Source organism: Thamnophis sirtalis, unplaced genomic scaffold (genome assembly GCF_051295495.1).
Source record: "Thamnophis sirtalis isolate CommonGarterSnake01/CBP01778 unplaced genomic scaffold, rThaSir2_p1.2 scaffold_1, whole genome shotgun sequence".
In the NCBI taxonomy this organism is placed as follows: domain Eukaryota; kingdom Metazoa; phylum Chordata; class Lepidosauria; order Squamata; family Natricidae; genus Thamnophis; species Thamnophis sirtalis.
The window spans coordinates 98,314,694-98,339,347 of record NW_028261381.1 but is presented as its reverse complement, the minus strand read 5'-3'; the positions used below and the strand labels follow the sequence as shown (position 1 = coordinate 98,339,347).

The following is a 24,654-nucleotide window of genomic DNA, read 5'->3' as shown; positions in this document are numbered from 1 at the left end:
CGCAATCGCATGATTACAGGGATGCTGCAATGGCCAGAACTATGAGAAACCCATTGTAATTACAATTCATTCATTGCAACTTTGAATGTTCCTTGAACAACTGTTTGCCACCTGAGGATTTCCTGTACTGTTCCACTTTTATTAGTGTATATACTCATTAGAGTGAAACATTCAATTAAGGACCCCTTTAACAAACATGGAATGTAACAAACTAAATCTGTTTACATTTCACCCTGAAGATTAATAGATAAGTCTATGGCATCCAGAATGTGTTTACTGTTACTTCTTCTGCACATACATTAATCTCAGCAAATTGTTAGTGTTTGTGTTCTCACACATAGTCTTGCTTTTGAAACTCACAAACTGTCTCATGCTTTTGGCAATCTCAGCAGTCGACCACTGCTTCAAAGATGGTGGGGGAGGGAGCTCTCAGAGACTATGTGCTTGCATCTCCTCTATTATAGTTCAATAATAAAGTGGCTGAAAAAAGAGAACAAATAAATTTAAGAGTAAGTCAGAAGTTGGACTTGATTGCAGCAGTAGTCTCAAGATTCTGACACCTGTTTGTGAAGAGTACAGGGGGTAAGAAAGAAAATGTATTCAATATTCCTAAGGCAAAAAAAAAGACGAAGAAGTGTGTCTTGAAATATGATGTAGATGCTATCAGGAACTCTACTGAAACTGGAGCATAAGAACATGAAAACTCTGCAAGAAAACTGTGAAAATTGCAAAAATCAATACTGGAACAAATAGTGATGAACTGGCTTAGGCAGAAACATTTTTGAGGTGTTACTACACACTAACTAAGATCAGCAGAAGCTAATACAATGTTCAACCACACTAGCAAGAGCAAATAGCATTTAGGCTTATATATTGTCCAATAGCACTTTACAGCCCTCTTTAGGCAGTTTACAATGTAGAAGCATTATTTGTGTATTGCCCTAATAATCTGGGTCCTCATTTTACCAATCTTGGGAAGATGGAAGGTTAAGTCAACCTTAAGCCCTGTCAGGATCAAATGCCAGGCTGTGGGCATAGTTTTTCTGCAATAATTCACTTTAACCACTGCACCACTAGGGCTCTGATTTCAGTCTCAAAGCTTACAATAAATAGCTCTAAAAAAAGTTTTAGAATGCCCATGGCACTTTGAACAAGCAAACATTTGGTGAATTTTTATGCCAACTGCAAAACCATTTGAGAAAAGTTAAATAAATTCATCAAAAATTAAACCCTGACACTACTCCAACTATTCAATGCCAACAAGACTGGTTTGATCTGACACCATCACTGAGAATACTCAGGGGGATTTAACTATGAAGAATCAATTGCAGGGAGAAAGTACTACAAGACAGAATGTCATTGTTAATGCAAACACCAGTGAATTTCAGAATTAAGATCAGTCATAGTAAGCCCATTACACCATCCAAAAATTGTGAAATATATCATGTATCAATTTCCAATCATTTATTGCAGGGCTTTCAAATTCCCGGCCTGCGGGCTGGATATGGTACGCACTGGCCACACCCACGCCTGGTTTAGTGAAAGGAGGGGGAGTCCTGATAAACTTTGCCTTCTGGAAGTGACAATAAATCAGGTGTGTCAAACTCACATCACAGCAGCTGCTGTGACGCTGCTGTGATGTGAGTTTGACACACCTGATTTATTGTAACTTGCAGAAGGCAAAGTTTATGCCATCATTTGTTTAAGTTTAGTTCTTCAGCCACCTTGTACCAAATATTATACTGTTTCAAATTTATACACTGAGAATACAACCTAAGAACACAAGGGCTCCAAGTGATTCATGAGAAATGAAAAATTGAATAGCATGTTTTTGTCACCAAAATATAGCATTATTCATCCAGCCAACTAAAATATTTTACACGAAGACATTATTTTAGGAGAAATGATTGTGTTGGAGGATATGTGCAATAGACTCAGAAGAAATCGACATGCCCTACATGACCTCAACATCAACTACAAATTGAAGTCAGCAGTCTTCAACTTCACTGTAATTTGGAAAGTAGTTTAAATTAAAACATTAGCAAATGGCTGGAAAAAAATGCTCTGTGACATAGAAGTGGATCTGCAATTTTAAAAATTTGAAATCAGCAACTTCCACAGACCATAAAAAAAAAACCTGTGAAGACAAGCATGTAAAGATGATGTCTTCCAATACTAGAGGAGAACAAAGATGACCAAAGATATCAAGTGATGACAGGATGACAGTTAACTTTAGAGGCCATTGCAGTAAAGAAGAACAAGAGCAACAGGGATGAAGAAGAACAACTCCAATCCCCAAAATAAAGTTAGCAGTGTTGAGGTCAATCTGAATGATGTAGTATCTTAATTTGAGTCCTCCTGTGGTCTTGAAGTCCAGTTTTATTCCTCTAATTTACTTGCTCAACAGGATATAATCATACAAAAGCAGTGTGCTTCCTAGAGTTGGCATTTAGATGAAGCCAACTGCTAAAGATAAGTGTTTTAAGCAAAACAATTTATGCAATTTTACATATGCTGAATGTAAAGTTAAGAATAGGCACAGGTCCTTTTCTCATATATTGAATAAGTTACTTAAAGTAATTTTCTCATATATGACTGACTCTTGGCTTATGTTCGATATTCAGACTTAATGGATTTTCAGATTTAACAGACACCCAAACAAGTATGTATACACAAGTAATACATACATATGCTAACTTCATTTACTTTTGTTTAGGTGTGTGAATCCATATGAAAGATTCGTATGTCTACCTGCTCTGCACTTTTCCCAACATCATCTTTCGTATATACCACTTTAAAGTTATCAATGAATTTCCATTTTTGTCATCTGAGTCAGAAATATTAGTTTGTCGCTGAGAGCTGCAAAGGGAAAAAGAAACTCAATCATGGAAGAAAAAAGGCTTTATTTCATCAGTTACTTGGGCAGAAGTATCTTCTGGGCATATATAGAGATGCTCAGAAGATCTCAGAAGCAAAAGCAAACCTCTGACAGGCTGCAGCTGCTTCTTGGCTTTGAGGAACAATTCATAGACGTACATTGCTTGAGGAAAGCACATCATGAAATGATTTGCACAGACTTACTAAGTCCTTTCATAAAAATTCATCATACGTTTTATTTTAAAGCTTATGTAAAGTACACAAAGGGAGTAAGGAATAGGAAGCAAAGAAATTAAACACATGAAATATACATAATTAAATTTAGTTGGCACCAACACTGTTTGCTATTCCTGCATATCGACTGTATAATCCTGTACATTGTCCTTACTTCTACCTCATATGTACATTGCTTCATAAGTTGACTTGAAATCTTCAAAATATTCTTTCTTTCTGAAGTTCTCATCACCTCTACCCACTCATAACTTTATTGGTGTTCCTTTTCTCCTTTATCCACTCTGTATTCTTCATATGTTATTTCATTCAATTGTCAATTGTCATTCTTTCTGTACCACCAACTTAATTAAATATACTGGTTACTCATTTTTTTTTGTTACTAGTTCCTATTTACTCACCATCCATCTCTTGAAACCATCTCTTCTTTTTCCATCACACACATTTATAATGCCACTTCTACTGCATACAACTTACTTTGATATTTCCCCTGATATACATAATCTCACCACTATGACCAAGTGGCAAAAGCAAACCTATGATAGCAATTTTTGCTACTTTTGATAAGCATTAATTTCTCAGAATAGAGTATATATTACTTACTGTCAGGAATTGCACCTTAAAATGTCTCCATCCATTTCATAATTCTTGATTTTTATTAAACATTCTAGCAAGTGAGGTACCTAAATTCATCTACTTGATCTGGTTTTTCACTATTTTTAAATGATTTGTAGTACTTAACTTTATTTTATTTTGTCTTCGTTACATTAATTTTTAGATCTATTCTCTTCATTGCATCCTATACCTCATCAAGTATTTGCTGCAAATTATACAGGCTCCCAAAGGAGGAACCAAACAAGTATTTGCATTTTCACATTCCCAACAGACACACACCTCCAACCCTAACAAGCAGTCCTTGAATAGTGAAACTTCTGAATCTTCTTTCTATTGAATTTGGACATAAGAGAGGAAGTTTTATTTGAGACTTCACTCCAAACAATCAACAAAGTCTGGTGTTTCCAAAGCAGTATGGACAATTGACATCATTTATATTATTTGCATTTTGTTAAATATTCAATGCATGCACATGCATTCTCTACTTCCAACATACAGCTCTTTTATCTCATTTGGCAACCTCTTCTAAGTTCATATTCATGCAAAACATTTCCAAGTTCATGTCAAATCATATATTTATCTAAATAAAAAATGAGCAAGAAACTAACTTTGTTACACTCATATATTTCTTAGTGATAATAACAGTGTCTTTCTGATTATCAAGCACAGATGGTGTCTTAATGTAATCATTAAACAAGACACACAGAGTATCCATAAGTAAATCATATACATACTTTAATAATTCTTCAGTAATATAATCTACATCTGCAGTTTTAATATTTTTCAACACTCACAGCTTTTATGACTTCCTTTTACTCATTTTTTCTTGGATATTAACATTTTTATCATCTGTTTCAATGCCACTCTTTACTATCACTATCATTCCTATAAACATTTCTGATCTCAAACCATTATGCTGCTTTTATTTTGAATGCCATTTGTTTAGCCCTTTTGCAATGTTCATGTTTTATTTCCATCAACATTATTCAGCTTTTCTCTCCATCTTTCAAACTTAATGCTCTTTGCTCTTTCTGTCTTATTCTTTGCAATGATCATTTTCTCACTATGCACATTATATTTCTTGCAGTAATAATTGTCATATGTATTTTTCTCATTTCCAGCCAGTCACCAGTCATATTCATTCTTGGATCTCCCAATCATTTATTTTCTACATTGTCTCATTAACAATTCATTCATGTCCACCCAATGCAATCATTTTTTCTAGATTGCATTCATGCAGAATATTGTATATTTTCCTCAAAGGTCTTCTCTTGCTCTTTGTTTATTTAATTTATATGCCACTCATCTCGCCATTTATCTGGGATAACATGCAACAATTCACTGAGATAACATGCAACTACTACCAATCAATGGAGTCACATCCCAAATGATACTATTTCATATTTCCAGTAATACTTAAGCATAGACCTTCACTACCACGTGTATATTTATCATTCCATAGGAGAAGATCACCTTCATTTAAATCTATACATTGTTCCTTTCTCTTACAGTCAGACACATTTTAATTAATTTCATACATGTCCTTGATTCTTCTTACATTCCAAGTTGCAATCTTCCATAATCCATTGTCTCATACAAATGGGTGACTTCTGTCTTTCATCAGGGTTTTAATCAGTAGAGGCAATCATCTACCATTTTTGGTAAGATTCAGAAGGCACAAATGCTTAATTGCACTTTTGCCTTATGCAACATCCTTTGTCAGCAATAGCATAGCACCAATAAATATGGGCATATTTAGGGTAGAATGCTCCTAAGCAAAAAAAAAAGCCAGCCTGCAAACTAGCACTGCTACCTTACAGACTGCTTGACAACATACTTTGTCCTTAATCCACCTAGTAGCAATAGCAATAGGACTTATATACCACTTCATAGTGCTTTACAGCCATATCAAGCAGTTTAGAGAGTCAACATATTGTCTCCCCCCCCCAAAAAAAAATCTGGTTCCTCATTTTATTGCCCTCGGAAGGATGGAAGGCTGAGTCAATCTTAAGCTGCTAAAAATCAAACTCCTGGAGTGAGCAGTGAGTTAACCCACAGTACTGCATTCTAACCACTGCGCCACAACAGCTCTAGGGGATAGTCATAGGGGGTACATGCAATGTATTGACAGATGACTCATTCCTCTCTCCTACACAAAAAAACAACAAGTAAGATAAACTGCAATGATTGTTTATTGAAGACAATATCCAATATCTTGGAAACAAGTGATGAAGCAATTTTAAAAGTGATAAACTACATTACCACAATGCCAAAAAAACAGCATGGAGGAAATTTGTGTAATTTTGCTTTCTTGATTATTATAATTCACAATGTACTGGATTTTATGCATTTGTGATACTTTGGGGGGAATATATACTTTATACAAATAAGATAACAAACTATAACTTGACAGAACTCATCACAATAGGATAGAACTTGCAGATTTTTGGAGAGATTGCTCACATCATAATTTCCTGACTCAGGCATGTAAGTAAGCACACTTTTATTAAGGAGGCTGTTACAAATTACATTATGAATGTCATAAATAATTGGAATATGCTAGCACAGAATTTATTTACAATCTTCCAAAACACAGTTTGAGAGTTCACTTACATGCTGCCAAAAATGTGTATAAACAATATAAATAATTGGATTTCAAACAGATTTCCATAGTTACTTTCCTCAATTTCTACAACATAAACACAACCATGGAATCTTGTAACTGATATTTCCAAAAACATTTAGGTTATACTGTTTTTCAGTGAAGCTCCTACTGTTGGTAGTTATCTGGAAAATATTAGCTATGCCAACTTTTCTAAATCTTACTTACTATACGTATATCATATCTTTCTTCAAAATAGCTCAAGGGAGCACACATTGTCCCATCTTTCATCTTATCCTTTGAACATTAACCTATGAAGTAGATTCCAGTACTTACATCATAGGTTCTCAAAATTATCAGAATAGTTATATAAAAGGAAGTGGAAGTTTACATAGATATTTTGTCAGGATACCAATAAACAGGTTATTGATCTTGACAGGTAAGATCCTGCCAAGAAATTATTAGCATTTGATTATCTAGACATTTTTATTTTTTTCATATTCTTACCAACTATAAAAGTCAATTAGGTATTTGACAATATTATTTATTTATTTACAGGTGGTCCTCAACATACAACCATAATTGGGACTGGAAATACAGTTGTAAGTAGTTACTTTGAGGCTTCCACATGAGCGGAAGTAATTTTCTGGCTTTTTCCCCCCACACTGATCATTAACTGAATGCCACAGTTAAGTGAATATTGCGATTATACAATACAATAGCAGAGTTGGAAGGGACCTTGTAGGTCTTCTAGTCCAACCCCCTGCCTAGGCAGGAAACCTTATACCATTTCATACAAATGGCTATCCAACATCTTCTTAAAGACTTCCAGTGTTGGGGCATTCACAACTTCTGGAGGCAAGCTGTTCCACTGATTAATTGTTCTAACTGTCAGGAAATTTCTCCTCAATTCTAAGTTGCTTCTCTCCTTGATTAGTTTCCACCCATTGCTTCTTATTCTACCCTCAGGTGTCTTGGGAAATAGTTTGACTCCCTCTTCTTTGTGGCAACCCCTGAGATAATGGAACACTGCTATCATGTCCCCCCTAGTCCTTCTTTCTATTAAACTAGACATACCCAGTTCCTGCAACCGTTCTTCATATGTTTTAGTCTCCAGTTCCCTAATCATCTTTGTTGCTCTTCTCTGCACTCTTTCTAGAGTCTCCACATCTTTTCTACATCATGGCGACCAAAACTGGTCGGCACGATGCAAATACCAGTCACTAAATAAAGCAAAAGCAGTCATTTGCAAAAGCAAATAAAACTAATCAAATGGATGGATGGTTTTTTTTTGCCATAAAATGGCCCAAAACATCACAAATCATGGTTAAGTGACTGTGGAACACCATAATGGGCTACAAATTGAACCCGCCCGACGTGTGATCATGTGACTGCAGGGAGGCACATAGCACAACCATTTACAACAGCCAGAGATGCTATATAACTTTTAGCAATAATAACGCAACTCTCTAATTTTAACAATGCTGGTAGGGATCCTGAGATTTGTATTTATGATATCAAATTACAGAACACTTAATAGTTTTCCAATGAGGCCAATTATCTAATTAATTAGCACATTTCAAATCCAGTGGATGTCATGCTCCTGGCATGAATAGTCATCAAGGAAGTTGACAATTCAAGTTATTTCATGAAACTGAGTAATAAGAGATTTAAAACTAGCATGAAGAAATATTTTTTCTATGCAGTCTGTAACCAATACATTCCCATGTTGCTTGCTAATTTAGATTACCTCAAAAAGAAACTACTGTATAGACATTATTAGATAATATGTCTATCAATGTCTACTATTTTAATGACTTTATGCTTCCTCCAAACATGGGAGGTGGACATGGGGTCTATATTTACTAAGTGTGTGGGAGCAACATGGGAGAGGAGAGTTGCTTTGATCAGTTGTTATGGGCTTTTTTTGACATCTGAAGGACTACCCTATGAGATGAAATAGCAATAGCACTTAGACTTATATACCACTTCACAGTGCTTTTGCAGTCCTCTCTAAGTAGTTTACAGAGTTAGCATATTGTCCCCAACAATCTGGGTCCTTATTTTACTCACTTCAAAAAGATGGAAAGCTGAGACAACCTTGAGCGGGTGAGATTTGAACTGCAGCTAGCAGTCAGCTGAAGTAGCTTGCAGTACTGTACTTCAACCACTGCGCCACCTCAGCTCTGGTTAGGTGGCCCTCGGCCTGATCCAGCAAGACTATTCTCAAGAAAGGAAGCAAGAATGAGATAGTACAAAGACTGATTCTAAGGAAATACATAAAATATTGCCATCATTTAGGTTTAAAAAGTCTCTCACAGCATATTAAAAATGAAAATAAATTCTCCAGTGCTAATTAAGTAAATGCCAACTCTAACATAAAAGGCTGTATTTTCATTTGCACGGGCTTAGCACAGGCAATAGCAATTAGCCTTATTTACCACTCCATAATACTTTATAACACTCTCTGGGCAGTTCACAATATCAGCATTTTTTGCACATTGTTCCAAACAATCTGGGTCCTCATTCTACCAACCTCAAAAAGATGGAAAGCTGAGTCAATCTTGAGCCCCTTCAGGATTGAACTTCAGGCTCTGGACAGACTTAGCAATACTTCATTATAACTACTGTGCCACCAGGGCTCTGCTTAATCGAAACAATAAATTGTAATTTGTATGATTTAAAATATTATCTTAAATATTGTGATATAAACTAGAATTCATTTGATATTATTTTATTTGTAGTTGCCAATTACTCTTTCCTGTCATTGCTAATATGCCAGTCTTAAAAATGAAATTTATGAATAACTCAGTATCAAGAAGGAAACCAATCCAACAGAGAAGCTAGTAAATACAAAAGGCTTGCTAATAATATAAACATATGCACACAATACAGACAAAATTCTGTTCATAAGTTCAAGTAGAAAGAAGTTCAATATAAACAATAACTAGAACCATTAATGAAAGAACTAAGCTTGTCTTAATTTGAGATCTTGTGATTTGAGATCTTAAGGCATGTTTCTTTGTAAAGTCATTAGTACCTTCCAGTACATTTCTTAAAGAAGTTAGTAGCATTTAAAAAGAAAGCTATAGATTTAAATGAGGATCAAGAACCTCCCATGAATCAAGAATTCATGGACTATTTTAATGACCTACAGATAGTCCTTGACTTACGACTGGTTGCTTAGCAATTGTTCAAAGTTCCAGCGAACAACCCCCCTCCCGAGAGATACTAACAATCTGGTTTCAAAATTCTCATGGATACCCCCATCTCCATTGGTCATATGATCACATTTTGGATGCTAAAAAGCCAGCTCACATTTACAGACATCTGAAGCATCTTTCAGTCATGTGACTACGATTTACTATGGTTTTGCTGGAAATCAGCATTTACTTCTGGTTTTTGGTAAAAACACCCCATAGCAAACAATGGCTTCACTTTTCTTTTCATCACTGTTTCCTGATTTTTATATTCAAGTGTAAAAAAATAAAGTAAAAAAAAGAGTTTATTGCTTGTCTGAGTTTGAATTTTCTTACATAATTTCACTCAGCGTGTAGCAATTACCAATTAATAATAAATGTTGGGATGAAACAGAATACAAACCATGATGATTAGTAACCAATTTAGGAAATCTACAAAATTATTTATCTCAATAATAGACCCTCCTTAATGTAGTGCATTTAATCAGCTTTAATGTTAATGTATTAGGTCACTGCTTTGCTGATAGACCTTTAATCTAGAATTACTAAAAGAGATCTATGAAGAATTGTACTGCCATTTATTCCAGAGAGGTTTTAAAACAAAATTACTTTGCTTTTTAATATTGCTCCCTGCTCAGTTAGCAGAAAGGAATTTTGAAGACCTTTTTTACTTATTTGTGCTTTTACTTCACTTTCTTTTAATTTCAGAAATCTATTGTGGTAACTGTTCAGTAGCAAGCGATAAGCAGTTAGCTTAGTAGGTGATAAAATAAATGAAACATATTTTCAATAAGGTTGAACAGTTGTGGTCAATACCATCAAAAAATTATTCTTCCTGTTGGAAAAACAAACTTAATGATGCTTAAAGAAACATCATCATGGCAAAAGACTTTAATGCAATCTCACATTCTGCTGCTTTCTTCGTTGCCGTTGATCATAACTATATTAAGTCATTACAGCTTGTTTCCGGCAGAAATGTGCATTGCTTCTGATTCAAAGAAAAAAAATACATTTCAGAACTCATGGGGACACACATATAGCACCTATACATCTTTTCCAGGAGGCAGAATGCAAAAGCTTTGTGTTCCTTGGAAAACGCAAAGTTGTTTACAGTTGTGCCTCCATGCACTCTATGCACACAGTTGTGCCTCCAGGCACTTAACAGCATCAAACAGTCCCAGACCTAAACAAGAGATAGAAGAAATTTGGTTCACTTAAACTGAACCAATAAATGTTCCTGGCATATGAACTGGTCACAATTTTCATTGATTTCCTCTGCCACATTGGACTGGACTACCTTCCAATTAGAAACTGATGACAGTTTGAAGCAGTTGATACACTGCAACCACTTCCCATACAAAGATTTTGGAGAGGTCCAGGAAACTGAGGGGGGAAAAAAACATAGCCTTTACAACTCTATTGTCAAAACCTATACAAAGAACACCTCTTTCTTAGACAATGACAACCAGTCGTTTAAGCAGAAACTGAATAGATTATTGAAAGTGGCTGACAGCAGTAGTAACATGAGATTCATTAAAGACAGATTGATGTATAATAGTGATGGTGAACCATTTCGGCACAGAGTGCCCAAACTGGAAAGGTGTGTGTGCCAGAGCACTGGAAACTTGAAGACCAGCTGGATGGTATGCACACCTGGTTTTCAGGTTTCCGGCTTGCATGAACATGCTGGAAACCAGAAGAGCAGCTGGCAACAGCGCATGTGCCCACAGAAAGGGCTCTGTGTGCCACCTTTGGCACGCATGACTAGGTTTGCCATCATGGATGTATAACTTGATCTATAATTGTTATAGTAGAAATCAGTGAACACAGTATTTGTATCATACTGTTATCAAAGAAATAAACTTTAAGAACATTTAAGTTATCAATTACTCTGAAAATATATCTTTGAAGTGAAATTAAGAAACATAATCAATAGCATGTAAAGTTTATAGCAGGGAAAGTTGATACAACAACAACAATGGAATTGTAACCACAAAATAAAGGCCATTTGCATTGATGTAAGCTCTTTAAGGCAGTCCACACAAGGAAATCAAAATCATGAATATTAACACTACCTTTATTATCAGGATCTTACAATTCTAAAAGCCCTCCCCTCCTGCCTTTACATCTCAGAGGACTAGGGAAGGTTAATCTTCAGATTACATTTCTAGCTTGGACAGAGATTTCATTTATCAGACCCTGATTGCAGCTCTTCCTCCTATTTCTCAAGGTTATGCTCACAGGCCAAGACAAGAAAAGATCAACAGACAACAGGTGATATTCACATGAAACAAGAAAATGCTCAGTATTCTGTGAAAGGCAATGTTTTAAACTTCTCAGAGGAGTGGACAATTTCTGGCTTTTTTGCTAGGCCATTTTTAAAGCTTAAATATTCTTTGAATTAAAATGTTTGTCCACTTTTTGTTTCTACTCAAGCAATAACACATTGTTAACATGAATTAAAAAGCTACTTAAAATAATTCAGTGTTATCTAAAAGAATATAACAAAGCATAACATTTTCACTGAAAATGCTAAAAGAAATCTAGGCAAGTGTTCAGGAAAATAAAATACTTTGTGCCTATAGAATGTAAACATGTAACAAAGATTTTAAAATCTTGCATGACCTTCTCACTAAGTATGAGAATTGTAATCCTTTGAATATACATATGTATATGATCTGGACTTTTAATATCAGAATGCGTGTTGGATGAATATGAGATATTAACATTTTATATTAATGTTTGTAGGTGAACCAACAACAGAGAAATTTAAGAAGAAACTGGACAACCATTTGTCCAGAATGATACAGATACAGAATGATGCAGGTGGTTGGCTAGAACAGTGGTCCCCAACCTTTTTATCGCCGCGGACCAGTCAGCCTTTGATAATTTTACCGTGGCCCGCTGAGCGCGTCGATGACCAGCGCTAGTAGCGTAGCCTTGCGCAGGCGCAGTTCAGTATGGCTAGCGTAGATAGCGTAGCAAAAACTGCGCCTACGCAAGGCTACGCTACTAGCGCTGTCTACGCTAGCCCTACGTAGCTGCGCAGGCGCTCTTAGGTTTTTTTCAGGAATCGGCCGGCCGCTGCAGCGATCATGGCCCCCGGCCGCTGCAGCGATCATGGCCCCCGGCCACTGCAGCGATCATGGCCCCCGGCCGCTGCGCGGCCCGGTGCCAGGAACTCCACGGCCCGGCACCGGTCCGCGGACCGGGGGTTGGGGATCACTGGGCTAGAAGACCTCCAAGGATTCTTCCAACTTGGTTATTCTGTTAAATTCTGAAGTATATTAAAAAAAAACAACCCTGGTGTGTGCTAATATTAACATAAAGTTCAACTGGTTGGGAACCAAACAGAATTTAAGATTTAAAAAAAAATCTATGAATTAAATAGCATCAGTACATTTTTCTTAGTTTATTGGCCATATTAATTAAAGCATGCTTCAGCAGTCATCATTGCCGCTATAAATTAGGGTGGCTCATAATTCTAAGTTTAATAATGTCAAACCCTTCAGTTTGGCATAATTCAAATGCTCCCCGACATTACTAGATCATCTCCAGTATCCAGTTCTTGATTTTCTGTAATGTGGGTTCTCTGGGTGAATGTAAGAGGGGCTGGGAGGGGGAGTTTTATTGCTTAAAAATAATGGGATAAAATTTTCCTACTTCGCATTACTGAATCAGCTGTTCTGATTTTTCAGCTTAGAAGCAAATATTAGAGATACAAGAAATGTAATATTGGCAAATATCCTGTTTTCTCCTCAAGAAATGTCACTAACTTTGAGCTTGTACAAAAGTACATCAGGATAAAATTTGCTGTTTTAAAATTTGCTCCCGGCAAACCCTCTCTGGTAGCAAATATGGGTAGTTCAGAGTTGCTATCCTATATCAATGGATTTTGTCAAATTCCGAAAACTCAAAACAACGCAGTCTGTATCTTGTCATGGGAACAAAGCTAGCAAATGATACTGTACCTATTTAGGGTTGGATAAGGAGAAGATTTGGTGGATTCATTGGTTTCTCTGCCCTTGCACTTTGTGTCACCAGCCACTAATTATTCTTCTTAAGGGACTTAAAGATGAAGCCGATAAAGAATATTCACTGTCCTGTTTGTGCACAAGCATTTTGCAAGTACTGTTGAAAATAAACTCTCATATCAAAAATCTTTTGGGCACAAGTTTATGCCTTCTTTGGGCTGAACACTACTCCAGAGGAGTACTAAATCCATTTTCAATAGTAGCCTAAAACAACCTGCATAAAGTGTTACAAAGATTGGTACCATGCAGCTACCATTACCATCACCACTGGTGGATCAAATGCTGTTCAAATTAATCCAGGTCCCCCAGATGAGGATCAACTGAGAGATCTGATGGGAACTTGAGACGACCTTGGTTTGGGAGAAAAACCTCAGATGGTGGAGGGTATGGGGCCTGGTCACACCAGATTAAAGTAGTCAATAAGTGTCAGAGTGATCCCTGACTGCGCCACTAAATGAATGGTCAATGAAGTATATAAGATTGGCAAAAGGTGCCAAGATGCAGAGGGAAATACAACTTTTACAATGTGCAACTAAGGACTAGGGATCAGATGAACTCATCATCACAGATTTATTTCAGCTATCGTTTGACACAAGTTCAATGTGTGGATGCAGAACCATCCAAACTTTTTCAGAAATCAAATTAATTAACTGTGACCTGTTTTTTCAAGGCCGAAGAATATACACTGCTACAGAAATTAGAGTAACTACCAACCAGGCAAAGAGAGATGTCCACAACCTCAGAAACATTAATGAAAAGCTAATAGTCCTTAAAGTCAGAGCTGCCTAGGGCAGCATGAGTTTTTCCCCTAAAATAATACAGGGCTCCAATTTAAGGCCAGTAGGGTTTAATTTAAGTGTTGGGCAGGGGAATGGGGAGTGGTAGGACAGGAGTCACAGAGTGGCCTTATAGGTGAAAGGGGGGAGACATGTAAATTTAATAAATAAATAAAACAAATAAAGGCACTTTGGAACGCTTAAAAGGGAGAGGGGGGGAGAAAAAGCTTTCTGACAACTTTTTATTTACGTTGCTATTATTATGTTTTTACTAGCAAGAAGTTCACACTTTCTTTTTAGGGTGGGACTTGGGGGCTTGTCAAAACAAACTGGCCTATCAGAAAAGCCAGAAATTGTCCGCTCCCTAAAGAAGGGGCTAATAATAACATTTCAACAGAATCTCCCGACCAAAGGAACAGGGAGGGAACAAGGCTGCCCACTCCACTCTGTCCAACCTGCTCTGAAGGACGGCTAAGCAACTTTTCCACGCGCGCACACGCACACCAGACCAGCAAAGCGACTGCAGCGCCATGTAAACACTCCTGCGACGCAAACCGGCCCAACTAAGCGGCGTTGCTCGGGTTTATCTAGGCGACCCTAACGCGAGCCTTCCCCGCCCCTCCCCTGCAAATGCGCTCCGGTGTTACAAAGGCAACCAACTTTGTGCTTTTTTTGTTTTTTACTTCCCGCCCTCCGGCTAAGAGCGATACAAAGCAAGAAGGGGGCGGGAAGAAGAGGCGGCCCCGCGTCAAAGGCTCCATCCCGCTGTCCTAAGGCTTCCCTTCCCCCAGCATCTCCCCCTAGCTCGCCCCTCAAGCCCACGCCTCTTCCCCGCTGGAGCAGGCAGCTGTCCTCGCCCGCCTCTGCTCCCTTCATCCAGCTCCCACTCACCCGCCGAGCCCAGGAACAGCCATAGCAGCCACATTGCCGCCAGCGCAACAGCCGCTCTGCAAACTTTGGGGGGCTCTCCCGAGTGCCTCCGCCTCTCGGCCCGAGCCCGCCCAGGCCCAGGCTGCTGTGGTGGTGGTGGAGGAGGAGGAGAAGGAGGAGGGTCAGGGGGAGGCTCCCTTCCAGCCAGCCGGACCCTCACGCCCAGCCTGCCGCCTGCCTTCTCGTTCGCTCCCTCGCGTACACCCTCCTGAGTGTTTCTTGCCAAACCAAATGGCCACTGCGCCGCCCTCGCGACGTCCCGGAGCCCAGGCTGCTCCCGCCTTGCCCGAGGGTAGGAGTCGTTGCGACGGCTCACGCCTCCTCCTCGGAGCCCCTTCGCCCCGAGTGGAAAGTAGGTCCAGTGGAGCGCAGCCGGTAAAGCTGCACCAGCCTCTTAAATGCTTCAAATCCCCATTAAAACATCCCAGACAGATTGACGAACAGTTGGCTCCGCCGTCAAACTAATCTTACTTTTCTAACGTTCAAAGGGCTCTGCCTTCCTGTGACTTCATGGTGTATGTGGGCATCTGCCTTAAATCTTTTTAGCCAGCTATTTTAATTATTTTGTCTTTGTTGAGAGATTTCTAGCTGTTCTGGTATAGTTTTTTTGTTTTGTTTTCTGAGCAATTTAGTGTCTTTTGGATTGTTGAGAGATGATGTAAAATAAAATAAAATCATAAAAATCCTGGCTATATTCGAGCAGACCTGAGGAGTCACCAGCAAATTTGCAGGAGTTGCCACTTGATCTCTGTGATGCCCCCTTGGAAGAAGCCTAAGAAGGAGAAAGGTGAAACTAGACAGGAGTAAATCTATTCTAACTCATTTCTAGGACACCTCAGACACAGAAAGAGATTGTTTTTCCTGCACTTTTTATTCTTTCTTCCCATCCTGTTCTCTTTCTCTAGGTTTAGCTTGTTTTAATTTTTATTAAGAATTTTAATTATAAGTAATTTTTTTAAAAAATCAAAAAATATTTTAGTCCAGGTCTGGACATTGCGTTTTAGGAAGGGCCATGATATCCAGAGAACAACCATGATGATAACAGGTCTGAAAAGGGAAAAATCTTATTTTTAGCTGTTGGTGTTGCCTTGGGTCTCAAGGAAGAGCAAGCTGGAAATATTTTTTTAGGTGTTCTTGCCAAAGGCATCCAGACAAAGCTTGTTCCAAACCTGGCTTACATACATATGAGCCACATTATCACTTGGTGGCACAGTGGGACCCCTTTCAGATTTTTGTTTTTAGATGCCTTCAAGTCAGTTTTTGACTCCAGGGAACCACCTGAAAAAATCCCTGTAATTTTGGAAGTAGTTTGCCATTCCTATGGATCACATTTATGCCTAAAGTGGGACTTCATCATCTCTTAATATCTACCCTGGTGCATTAATCAGCACACTAAATTGGCTCTTTCAGAATGCAGTCTGAGAATTTAATTTAGTGGTGTAGTGTCGTATAAATAAATGTATCGTGTTAGAAGGTCCTGACACAGCAAAGTTTGGAAAGCTCAGTTGTTCATATTTATTAAAACACAGTAGGATTTACTTTGAGTAAATACACAGAGAATTAATTCATTTGAAGCAGGAGAGTATGAATACAATATTGCGCTTTTCCACTATTCATCTGATCTCATCTGCCAAAAGCGTATTTGCTATCTGTTGATCTCTCATTTATTTTCCTGGTATCTCTTGCTGACAGCCAAGATTATTTTTTTCAGTGCAATTAATCTGAAATTTCTTGGTGGATTTTCAGTCTTTCTAAGCAGTCAACGTTCTCTAGCTCCATTGGCAAGATATATGATACATATTGACAAGCACAACTTCCACTGGAATAGGTCACACTGCATGTTCAATTATAACTGTATTTAAACTGATATTTAAAATATCAGAAATCAAAGAATTCATTTAAAATCTAGCGATTTGAGCAATGAATTTGCTTGCAACGAAGCAGTACTTGTGCACATTTTTCTTTAATAAATGTTAAAATAGGTGTTTACATATATACTTGATAATTTGGAAAATTTGTAAATTATGCCTATTGTAAATTTATTCCTATTTTTTGTAGCACATATGTACTATATATAATATCGGGAGACTGGAGGTAGTCCTAAACATACAACAGTTCATTTAGTGACTGTTCAAAGTTACAACGGCATTGACAAAAGTGACTTATGACCATTTTTCACACTTGCAATCATAGCAGCATTCCTATGATCAAGTATTCAAAATTGGCAACTACTCATATTTATGACAGTTCAGGTGTTCTGAAGTCATGAAACCTTCTGTGACCTTTTGATGAGCAGAGTCAGTGCGGAAGCCAGATTCACTAATGAGATTTACTCATATTACTGACTTAACAACTGCAGTGATTCACTTAACATCTGTGTCAAGAAAGGTAATAAAATGGGACAAAACTCATTTAACAACTGTATTGCTTAGCAACAAAAATTTGGGCTCAATTGTGATCATGTCAAGGACTACCTGTATTGATTTTCAGAGGTGTTACAATTAAAATATGAAGTGTTACTGCCCATGATAGAAGTGTTTGTTTTTCTAGCATTGGTGAACAGGATTTACTTTTTCTGTCCCAGATCGAAGCGATACACCACAAACAATAATGGCACTTCTATACAGAGTTATTTCCTGAGGGAATCAGGAATACATTCAGTACTTGCATGAAACTACAAAATAACTTTATTCCAAGAATGTAGTTGTTTCCATAATAGCCTAAAGCTGCCAACTGATTTTTAAAACTGTTATCTACTAATCTGCAAAAAACAAAATTAATAATAATAATAATAATTCTGGGTGCAAGTTGAACTCTTGTAATTCATTTTTAATATAGTCAACCATGAAACTTGTGTTCTAGAGATTTATTGGTGAGGATTTCATATAATTTTAAAGGATGAATGTTTTTTATATTATTTTAATGTGTTTTTTTCTAAATAGCTTGAGTGAAGCTTTAATCATCAATCATTACATTTCAAGTGTATGCAATTAATGGCAGCTAATTGCTGTTCACTGCAGAATTTAGCACCAAAAATATATTCTGATAATTAAGAGGTTTGCTTGAAAAAAGTTTAGTTGGAAAATTTTGTGAACAAAAAGATGGTGTCCAATGTGATATGTGGATATTTACAAGTTTTGCTTGTTTTTAAATGCCTTTCTTAATTCTAAATAGTTTAACAACTAATGCCATTTAGATATAGTATTTCTATGTACAATGTGATTAAAAGTAAAATGCAGTGAAAGAGGGAATTTTTACACATATCTGAGCCTATTTTTCCCATGAAATCTCCTACTGGTAGCATTTGTGCTTCTATCAAGATCCTTTTGCCACAGGCTTACATGCTGTTGGTCAGCAGAAAGAATTAGTAGGATTAATACAGTAGTACAAAAAGGACTGATATGGAGACAGCTTGGCTGTGGTATTGCTTGGAAACAGATGCTTCCCCGTTGATAGGAATTTCCACGTCATCCCACACTACACCTCCTCACTTTGCCACCCAGGCTAAAATGAGAGAGAGAGAGAGAGAAAGAAAGAAAAGCTTTTAGACTTCCTTGCACGGTGATTCAGTGGGGTAAGCATGCTGCCAAATGGGGGCTAATGGTTGCACTAGTTAGCTAGAGGGAGCTCAGCCCCAGCAACTGATTGGATAGCTGCTGATCATCCTGAATCATTTTGATGGTTTTGAGAGAAGGGTAAAACTGGTTGCTGGCATGAAAGAGCTCAAATGATTCATCTTGCAGTGTAGCAAGTCTATTCATCTTGTATATTCGTTCCATTGTTCTAAAATTGCACTTGTTTATAGAATTAATATTTTGTGTGTTGACTCAAATTATACATCGGCCATCTGCCTCTCAGTTTTATCTTTCTGCCACTGGAATAGCACATGCAATTAAGTCACAATATCTAGTTTCAATATCTATAATATGACTCAGAACTACACATATTTTCTGGCTTGAACACTTAAGTACCCTGGGCTGATTGTGCACTTTTAAATGAAACTCCTTTATCAATACTGTAAAATATCTCTTCCATTCTTTTCTGTTCCATGGAACAGATGGATGGAGCTGTGCATATAATTTTACTGCTTTATACCTGTGCAATTCCAGGGAAATAATTGTAAGTTGCTTTGAACTTTGCAAGTAGGTGGATGGCCAAGCAGGTGTTTCCACTTACTGCTGCAGCTTGTAATGAACAGAAAATGAAAGTGTACATATTCCTATAGGATCATGGCTACATGTACAAAAAAAATGTTTTATGTCCGCCTACCCCCACTGCCCACAAGCATGTGTCTTTTTAAAGCATTAACCCTTGAGGAAGAACAAGTTGATTTCCATTTCTGCTTTTTTCCTCTAAGTTGTATAAATAAATCCTTTAAATCTGGCCAGTTCAAATATTTTTCATTTCTATCATCTTTGAGAATGAAATTGTAAACATCTTTGTTTACCAGCAGCATATAGTATGTTACTGTAGATTGGATTAACAATGCCCCTATAATACATATTCATGTAATAGTTGGTTTTTGTATCCCAAGCAAAAAAAAAAAGTAACTGTTAACTGTTAGTTACTATTTTTTTTTTACTTGGAATACAAAAACCAACTACTGGTTCCAATACATAATGAATATGTATTGCAGTGGTATTGTTAATCTAATCTAATATGTTGCATGTAACTTTATGTTTTGTCAGTTCAATATTATATAATAATGAAAATCATTTTTGATTAAACCAAGAACCTTTAAAAGCAAATTTGAAAATATCAATATTACAGAAAAACACTTTTCAAAAATCATGGGATTTTCTTATTTTTGCTTTTGCTGATCCACGATCAACCAGATGGCTTTGTGTCTGTGGACTAGAACTCACACTCCTGGTTTCTAGCTGATGCCTTTACCACTATACCAAAGCAGTTCTTTTCTAAATGTACTTTTTAAATTTACCTTTCCAATATTTACCTTTTTCCCTACATCTCTCCTGAACATGTTTGTTCCAGTGCTCTCCTCTCTCCTTTTTAGCTATGATTGTTAAACCCTGGTTTATTTAATGGTTAAATAATTATCAGTTAATCCACAATAGATTAGATTCAGCCACAATATACTGAGCCAAAATACAAACAAAAAAATCATATTTTTATTTGCTTTATAAACCCAGCTTCCGCTCTCTCTCCACATAGATATCTCTCACCAGTCCCATGTACAGTTAATCTTATTGGAAGTCCCCCAAGTTCATGTAATAGCTTCACTAGACATTAATTGGAAATAATTCTGCTGATTTATTTTAATTTCTTTTTGCTGTTTTCATTTCTTAAATGACTATTTTACTTAAATAACCAGGTCACAAATAAATAAGTGTGTGGAAAATACATAGGTGAAAAATGAGTTTGCAAATTTATTGGATATCTTACCCAGGATCAGGATTGCTGGGTACAGAAAGTGTAAAGACAAAAATCTTTAAAATAATAATATATTCCAGCATTTTATAAATGCCTGGCTCCGAGAAAGGCATTCATTAATCATTTAAAATTCTGCGAGAATATGATTATGATTTTGGAAATTTTGGCAGGCTTTAAATTCACAGGGGTGAAATTCAATTGGGTGACCCAATAAATTGTTCTGATTAAAGGAAGGAGCATCCCAATGTAAAGTATGGACTGGGCTGACTACAAAGTTGACTCTTGGAGAAGCCAATTAACCGATGATATAGAGAATTCCCCCTGAAATGTTATAGCAGTTCTTCATTTTTATTTCATTTTATTTTACAAAAAAGGCTGCTAGTACATATGAATTAAATTATAAATTGAATTTTAAAACAAGTTTAATGATGGAATTCTATCCTATCTGCAATTAAGGCTTTTCAAGGCAATCTGGTTGTCTTGTCCCATGAATCACAGCTATAAAAATATTGTGGACGCCGTACTGTCAAAAATTCTGCAGGTCCATTTTTGTCACAATGAGTTCATAATATTTCATTCTGGGTAGAAAGAGAAAAGGATCCCATTAAAGGCCTCAAGCTTAATTACACACAATTGATTTCTGGTTCAGGCTGACAGTCTGCTGAGCTTTTTGACACCGAATGGCAATTTTTTCTCCAGATGAAGGAGAAGGTTAGATGAGAAAATTTGAAGTTGTAGACATTACCTTCCTACTTTTACTTCTCTTGTTTGTTTGTTTTTAAGGTCAAAGATAACAGCAAAAAGAAAATTCTCTTCAAAGGTTTATTTAACTCATATGATTGGTTATTTTGTGGAACATTGCACTAGGCAGCTCACAACAACAATAAAAATATACAACCAAGCACCTGATCCATAGTCCCCAATCTACCATTTGAATCAATGTTTAGGGTTCCATTAAACTCTATTTCAGCACCTGTGAAATCTCTAATCTTGCAGTTTCCGAGTATTAGAAACTTTTTACTTTGTCCAGATTTGATGCCTAGCCTTTCTCTTTAATAGAGGCGAGGAAACACATAGCTGTCCTATGCCAAATGGCTCTTGTTTCTGTCAAATGAGATAGTTGAAATGGTTATATTGCCTTTTCTTTTACAAATTATAGTTGTATTACTTTTTCACAGAACTTTGTTCTTTCTGTTACTTCTGTTTTAATAAATTCTTCTGACAGGTTAAATAAATGTTATGTTTCCTTCTTCCTTTCTGACTGCAATATTGATATCGCATCTAAAATTGCCAAATTTTGTGTCATGGATTGTAAAATTAGGGGACAGCGGGTTTAATCTACATAATTAATTGCAAGAGAAATGCTGGATTTTTAAAACAGTTGTTTGAACATTATAATCATATTGTACTATTTTATAATTGTTTTGATTATATTTTATTGTGCTGGCCACAGGCCATAGTAAATGACTGCTAACAGTTTGACCAAGCTTCTTCTAAATCCATCTAATTTATCTATATTCCTTTAAAGGTCAGCACTCAGAAGACAGTATTATAAATGTGATTGAATAATAACAAAATAAACTGGAATCATTTGTGTGCCTTGGACATTGATGCTGTTCATGCATACTAAATTTTCATGTGCATTTTGCATTTACTTACCACTAATGATTCATTTTTAGTTTATGATTTACCATAATTACAACAGACTTTTACGTGCCCAGTCAAATATCCTGTGATACATATTTCTTCGCTTATTTATTCTGGCTAATACAGAATTTTGCATTTGTTGAATTTTATTTTGTTAATTTCACCCCAATTTTCTATCCTAAAGTCATTTTGCATTTTTCTTCCATTGTTCCCATCTTTATGCTTATTTATTTTTTGGTCCCCCACAAATATGATAAATTGTTGGAAAAACGCTGATGGATACTGAGTGCAAGAAAGAATTCTACAAAATCCCTCTTAAAACATGAATTTGATGAGAAGCTATTAATTTACACATTTCAAGTACAGTTTTCCAAACTGCTTTGAATCCACCAGTCGACATTTCATCAATTTGCTAATCAAATATTAAGGGTTATTGTCAAACCTTTCACTACATGTAAGATTAGTTACATCCATAGTACCTTTTGGTCTATTAAATTATGCTGTGAGTTTTTTTGTTTTTTTTTAGTAAAATACTACTCTGTATTGTTAGTGACAAACCAATGCCAGTTTCAATCAATCATTGCAATGTTACCAACATACTTATAATTTCCTTATTATTTATCTGATTAGAGTTCCTATGATTAAAGTCAAATTGCTTCATCTATATTTTTTCTGATCATCCATTTTCCAATTTTTTGAAAACTGGGACAAGATTTTGATTCTCTTTCCACCTTCAGAAATAGCAATGAGGGGATAGAGGAAGAAAGAGGAGGGGGGGGGGTCCAACAAAAGGAAGGCACAATTCAACTTTGTCAACACCATAATAGCAGATTATTTCACCAGGGATATGCTAATGATATGTCCAGTTGCAACCTGAGATTTTAATTCAGGATTATTTTCATTCCCACAGGAATATTTTACATTTCTAGGGATTGAAACTGGATTTTTTTTAAAAGAGCTAATGTTATAAGAAAATTATACTTACTGCATATATTTGTTTTATTTGTCTACTTTCTAGTGCAATTATTCATAAGAGGAGTCAGTTCAAAATGCTAATGGATTGGTGTAACATTCCTTGCTGTTGCCATTCATATTATCAGTTCTGTGCCATAAGAAGAGAACTGTCTGCTCAACAGGTCATTACAGGTAGTCCTTGATTTACAACCATTCATTTAGTGACTGTTCAAAGTTACAGTGGCACCGAAAAAAAGTAATTTGTGCCTGGCTTTTACACTTATGACTGTTGCAGTGTCCCATGTTCACATGATCAAAATTTGTGCACTTCATAACTAGCATGTATTTATGACAGTTGTATTGTCCTGAGGTCAAATGGCCATCATTTGTAACCTTCCCAGCTGGCTTCTGACAAGCAAAGCCAATGAGGGAAACCAGATCTGCTTACCAACCTTATGATTCACTTAACAAGTACAATGATTCACTGAACAATTATGGCAAAAAAAAGCTCATTGGATCATTGCTCACTTAACAACAGACTTACTTAGCAACAGAAATTTGGGACGCAATTGTGATCATAAGTCAACTACTACCTGTATAGCTATTACAATTGATTGTATTCTTTATTGGAAGGATTTCTAGGAACGTGACCCGACAAAACCGCGAATAACAAAACCGCACTGACTAAACCGCGTTGCTAAAACCGCGATGTCATCAACGCGCCGACAACAGCACGCCGACAGAAGCGCGATTTAAGTTAAGGTAAGGGTTAGGGTTAGGTTTAGGGTTAGGTTTAGGGTTAGGGTTACAGCGCGCTTCTGTCGGCGCTCTGTTGTCGGCGCGCTTCAGCGCTCATTCATCGGCGCGCTTTAGAACTCATGGTTTTGTCACCGCGGTTTAGTCAGGCGCGCTTTTGTCGTTCGCCCTTTTGTGGGTGAACCTCTAGGAAGAACTGAAGGAAGGAAAAATTTCTACAAATGTGATTTCATGTATTTCTGTGCATAGTTCTGTTAAATCAGGTATGTGGGTATAATTCTATTGTTTTATATTCAGTGGGCATATAGAAGCCTATAACAAATACTCATTCATCCGCCAAATAATTATTGTATCCCAGCAATCAACAGCATTCATAAGTGGGGTGGGGTGGGGTGGGGTGGGGTGGGGGTGTTCAAAGTTGTTCAGGATGACAGCCTTATGACAATTGTAGCTGTCATTTTCCCTTTCTTGAATTCTTTGTTCCATGGACATCCCTACCAACTATTTTTATTGGATGGAATTAAGTTAATTCTACATGTATTATTTTATATATATATTTTACTGCAATGGCATCCTAATCCTTATCCCCACCACCCTTACTTTTCCAAAAAGATCTCAGTATCTGCAATGTAAGCTTGTCA

At 36.8% G+C, this 24,654-nt stretch overlaps 1 protein-coding gene across 1 annotated transcript in view; it reads right to left on the bottom strand.

Annotated features, from left to right (window-relative positions):
- Nucleotides 1–15,447, bottom strand: part of LDLRAD3 (low density lipoprotein receptor class A domain containing 3) — a 151,038-nt gene extending 135,591 nt beyond the window's left edge. Inside the window, exon 1 of the mRNA XM_014076013.2 lies at nucleotides 15,227–15,447. Coding sequence (XP_013931488.2) covers nucleotides 15,227–15,260 — 34 coding nt within the window. The 5' untranslated portion in view covers nucleotides 15,261–15,447. The remainder of the gene's footprint in view (nucleotides 1–15,226) is intronic.
- Nucleotides 15,448–24,654: the final 9,207 nt, after the last annotated feature.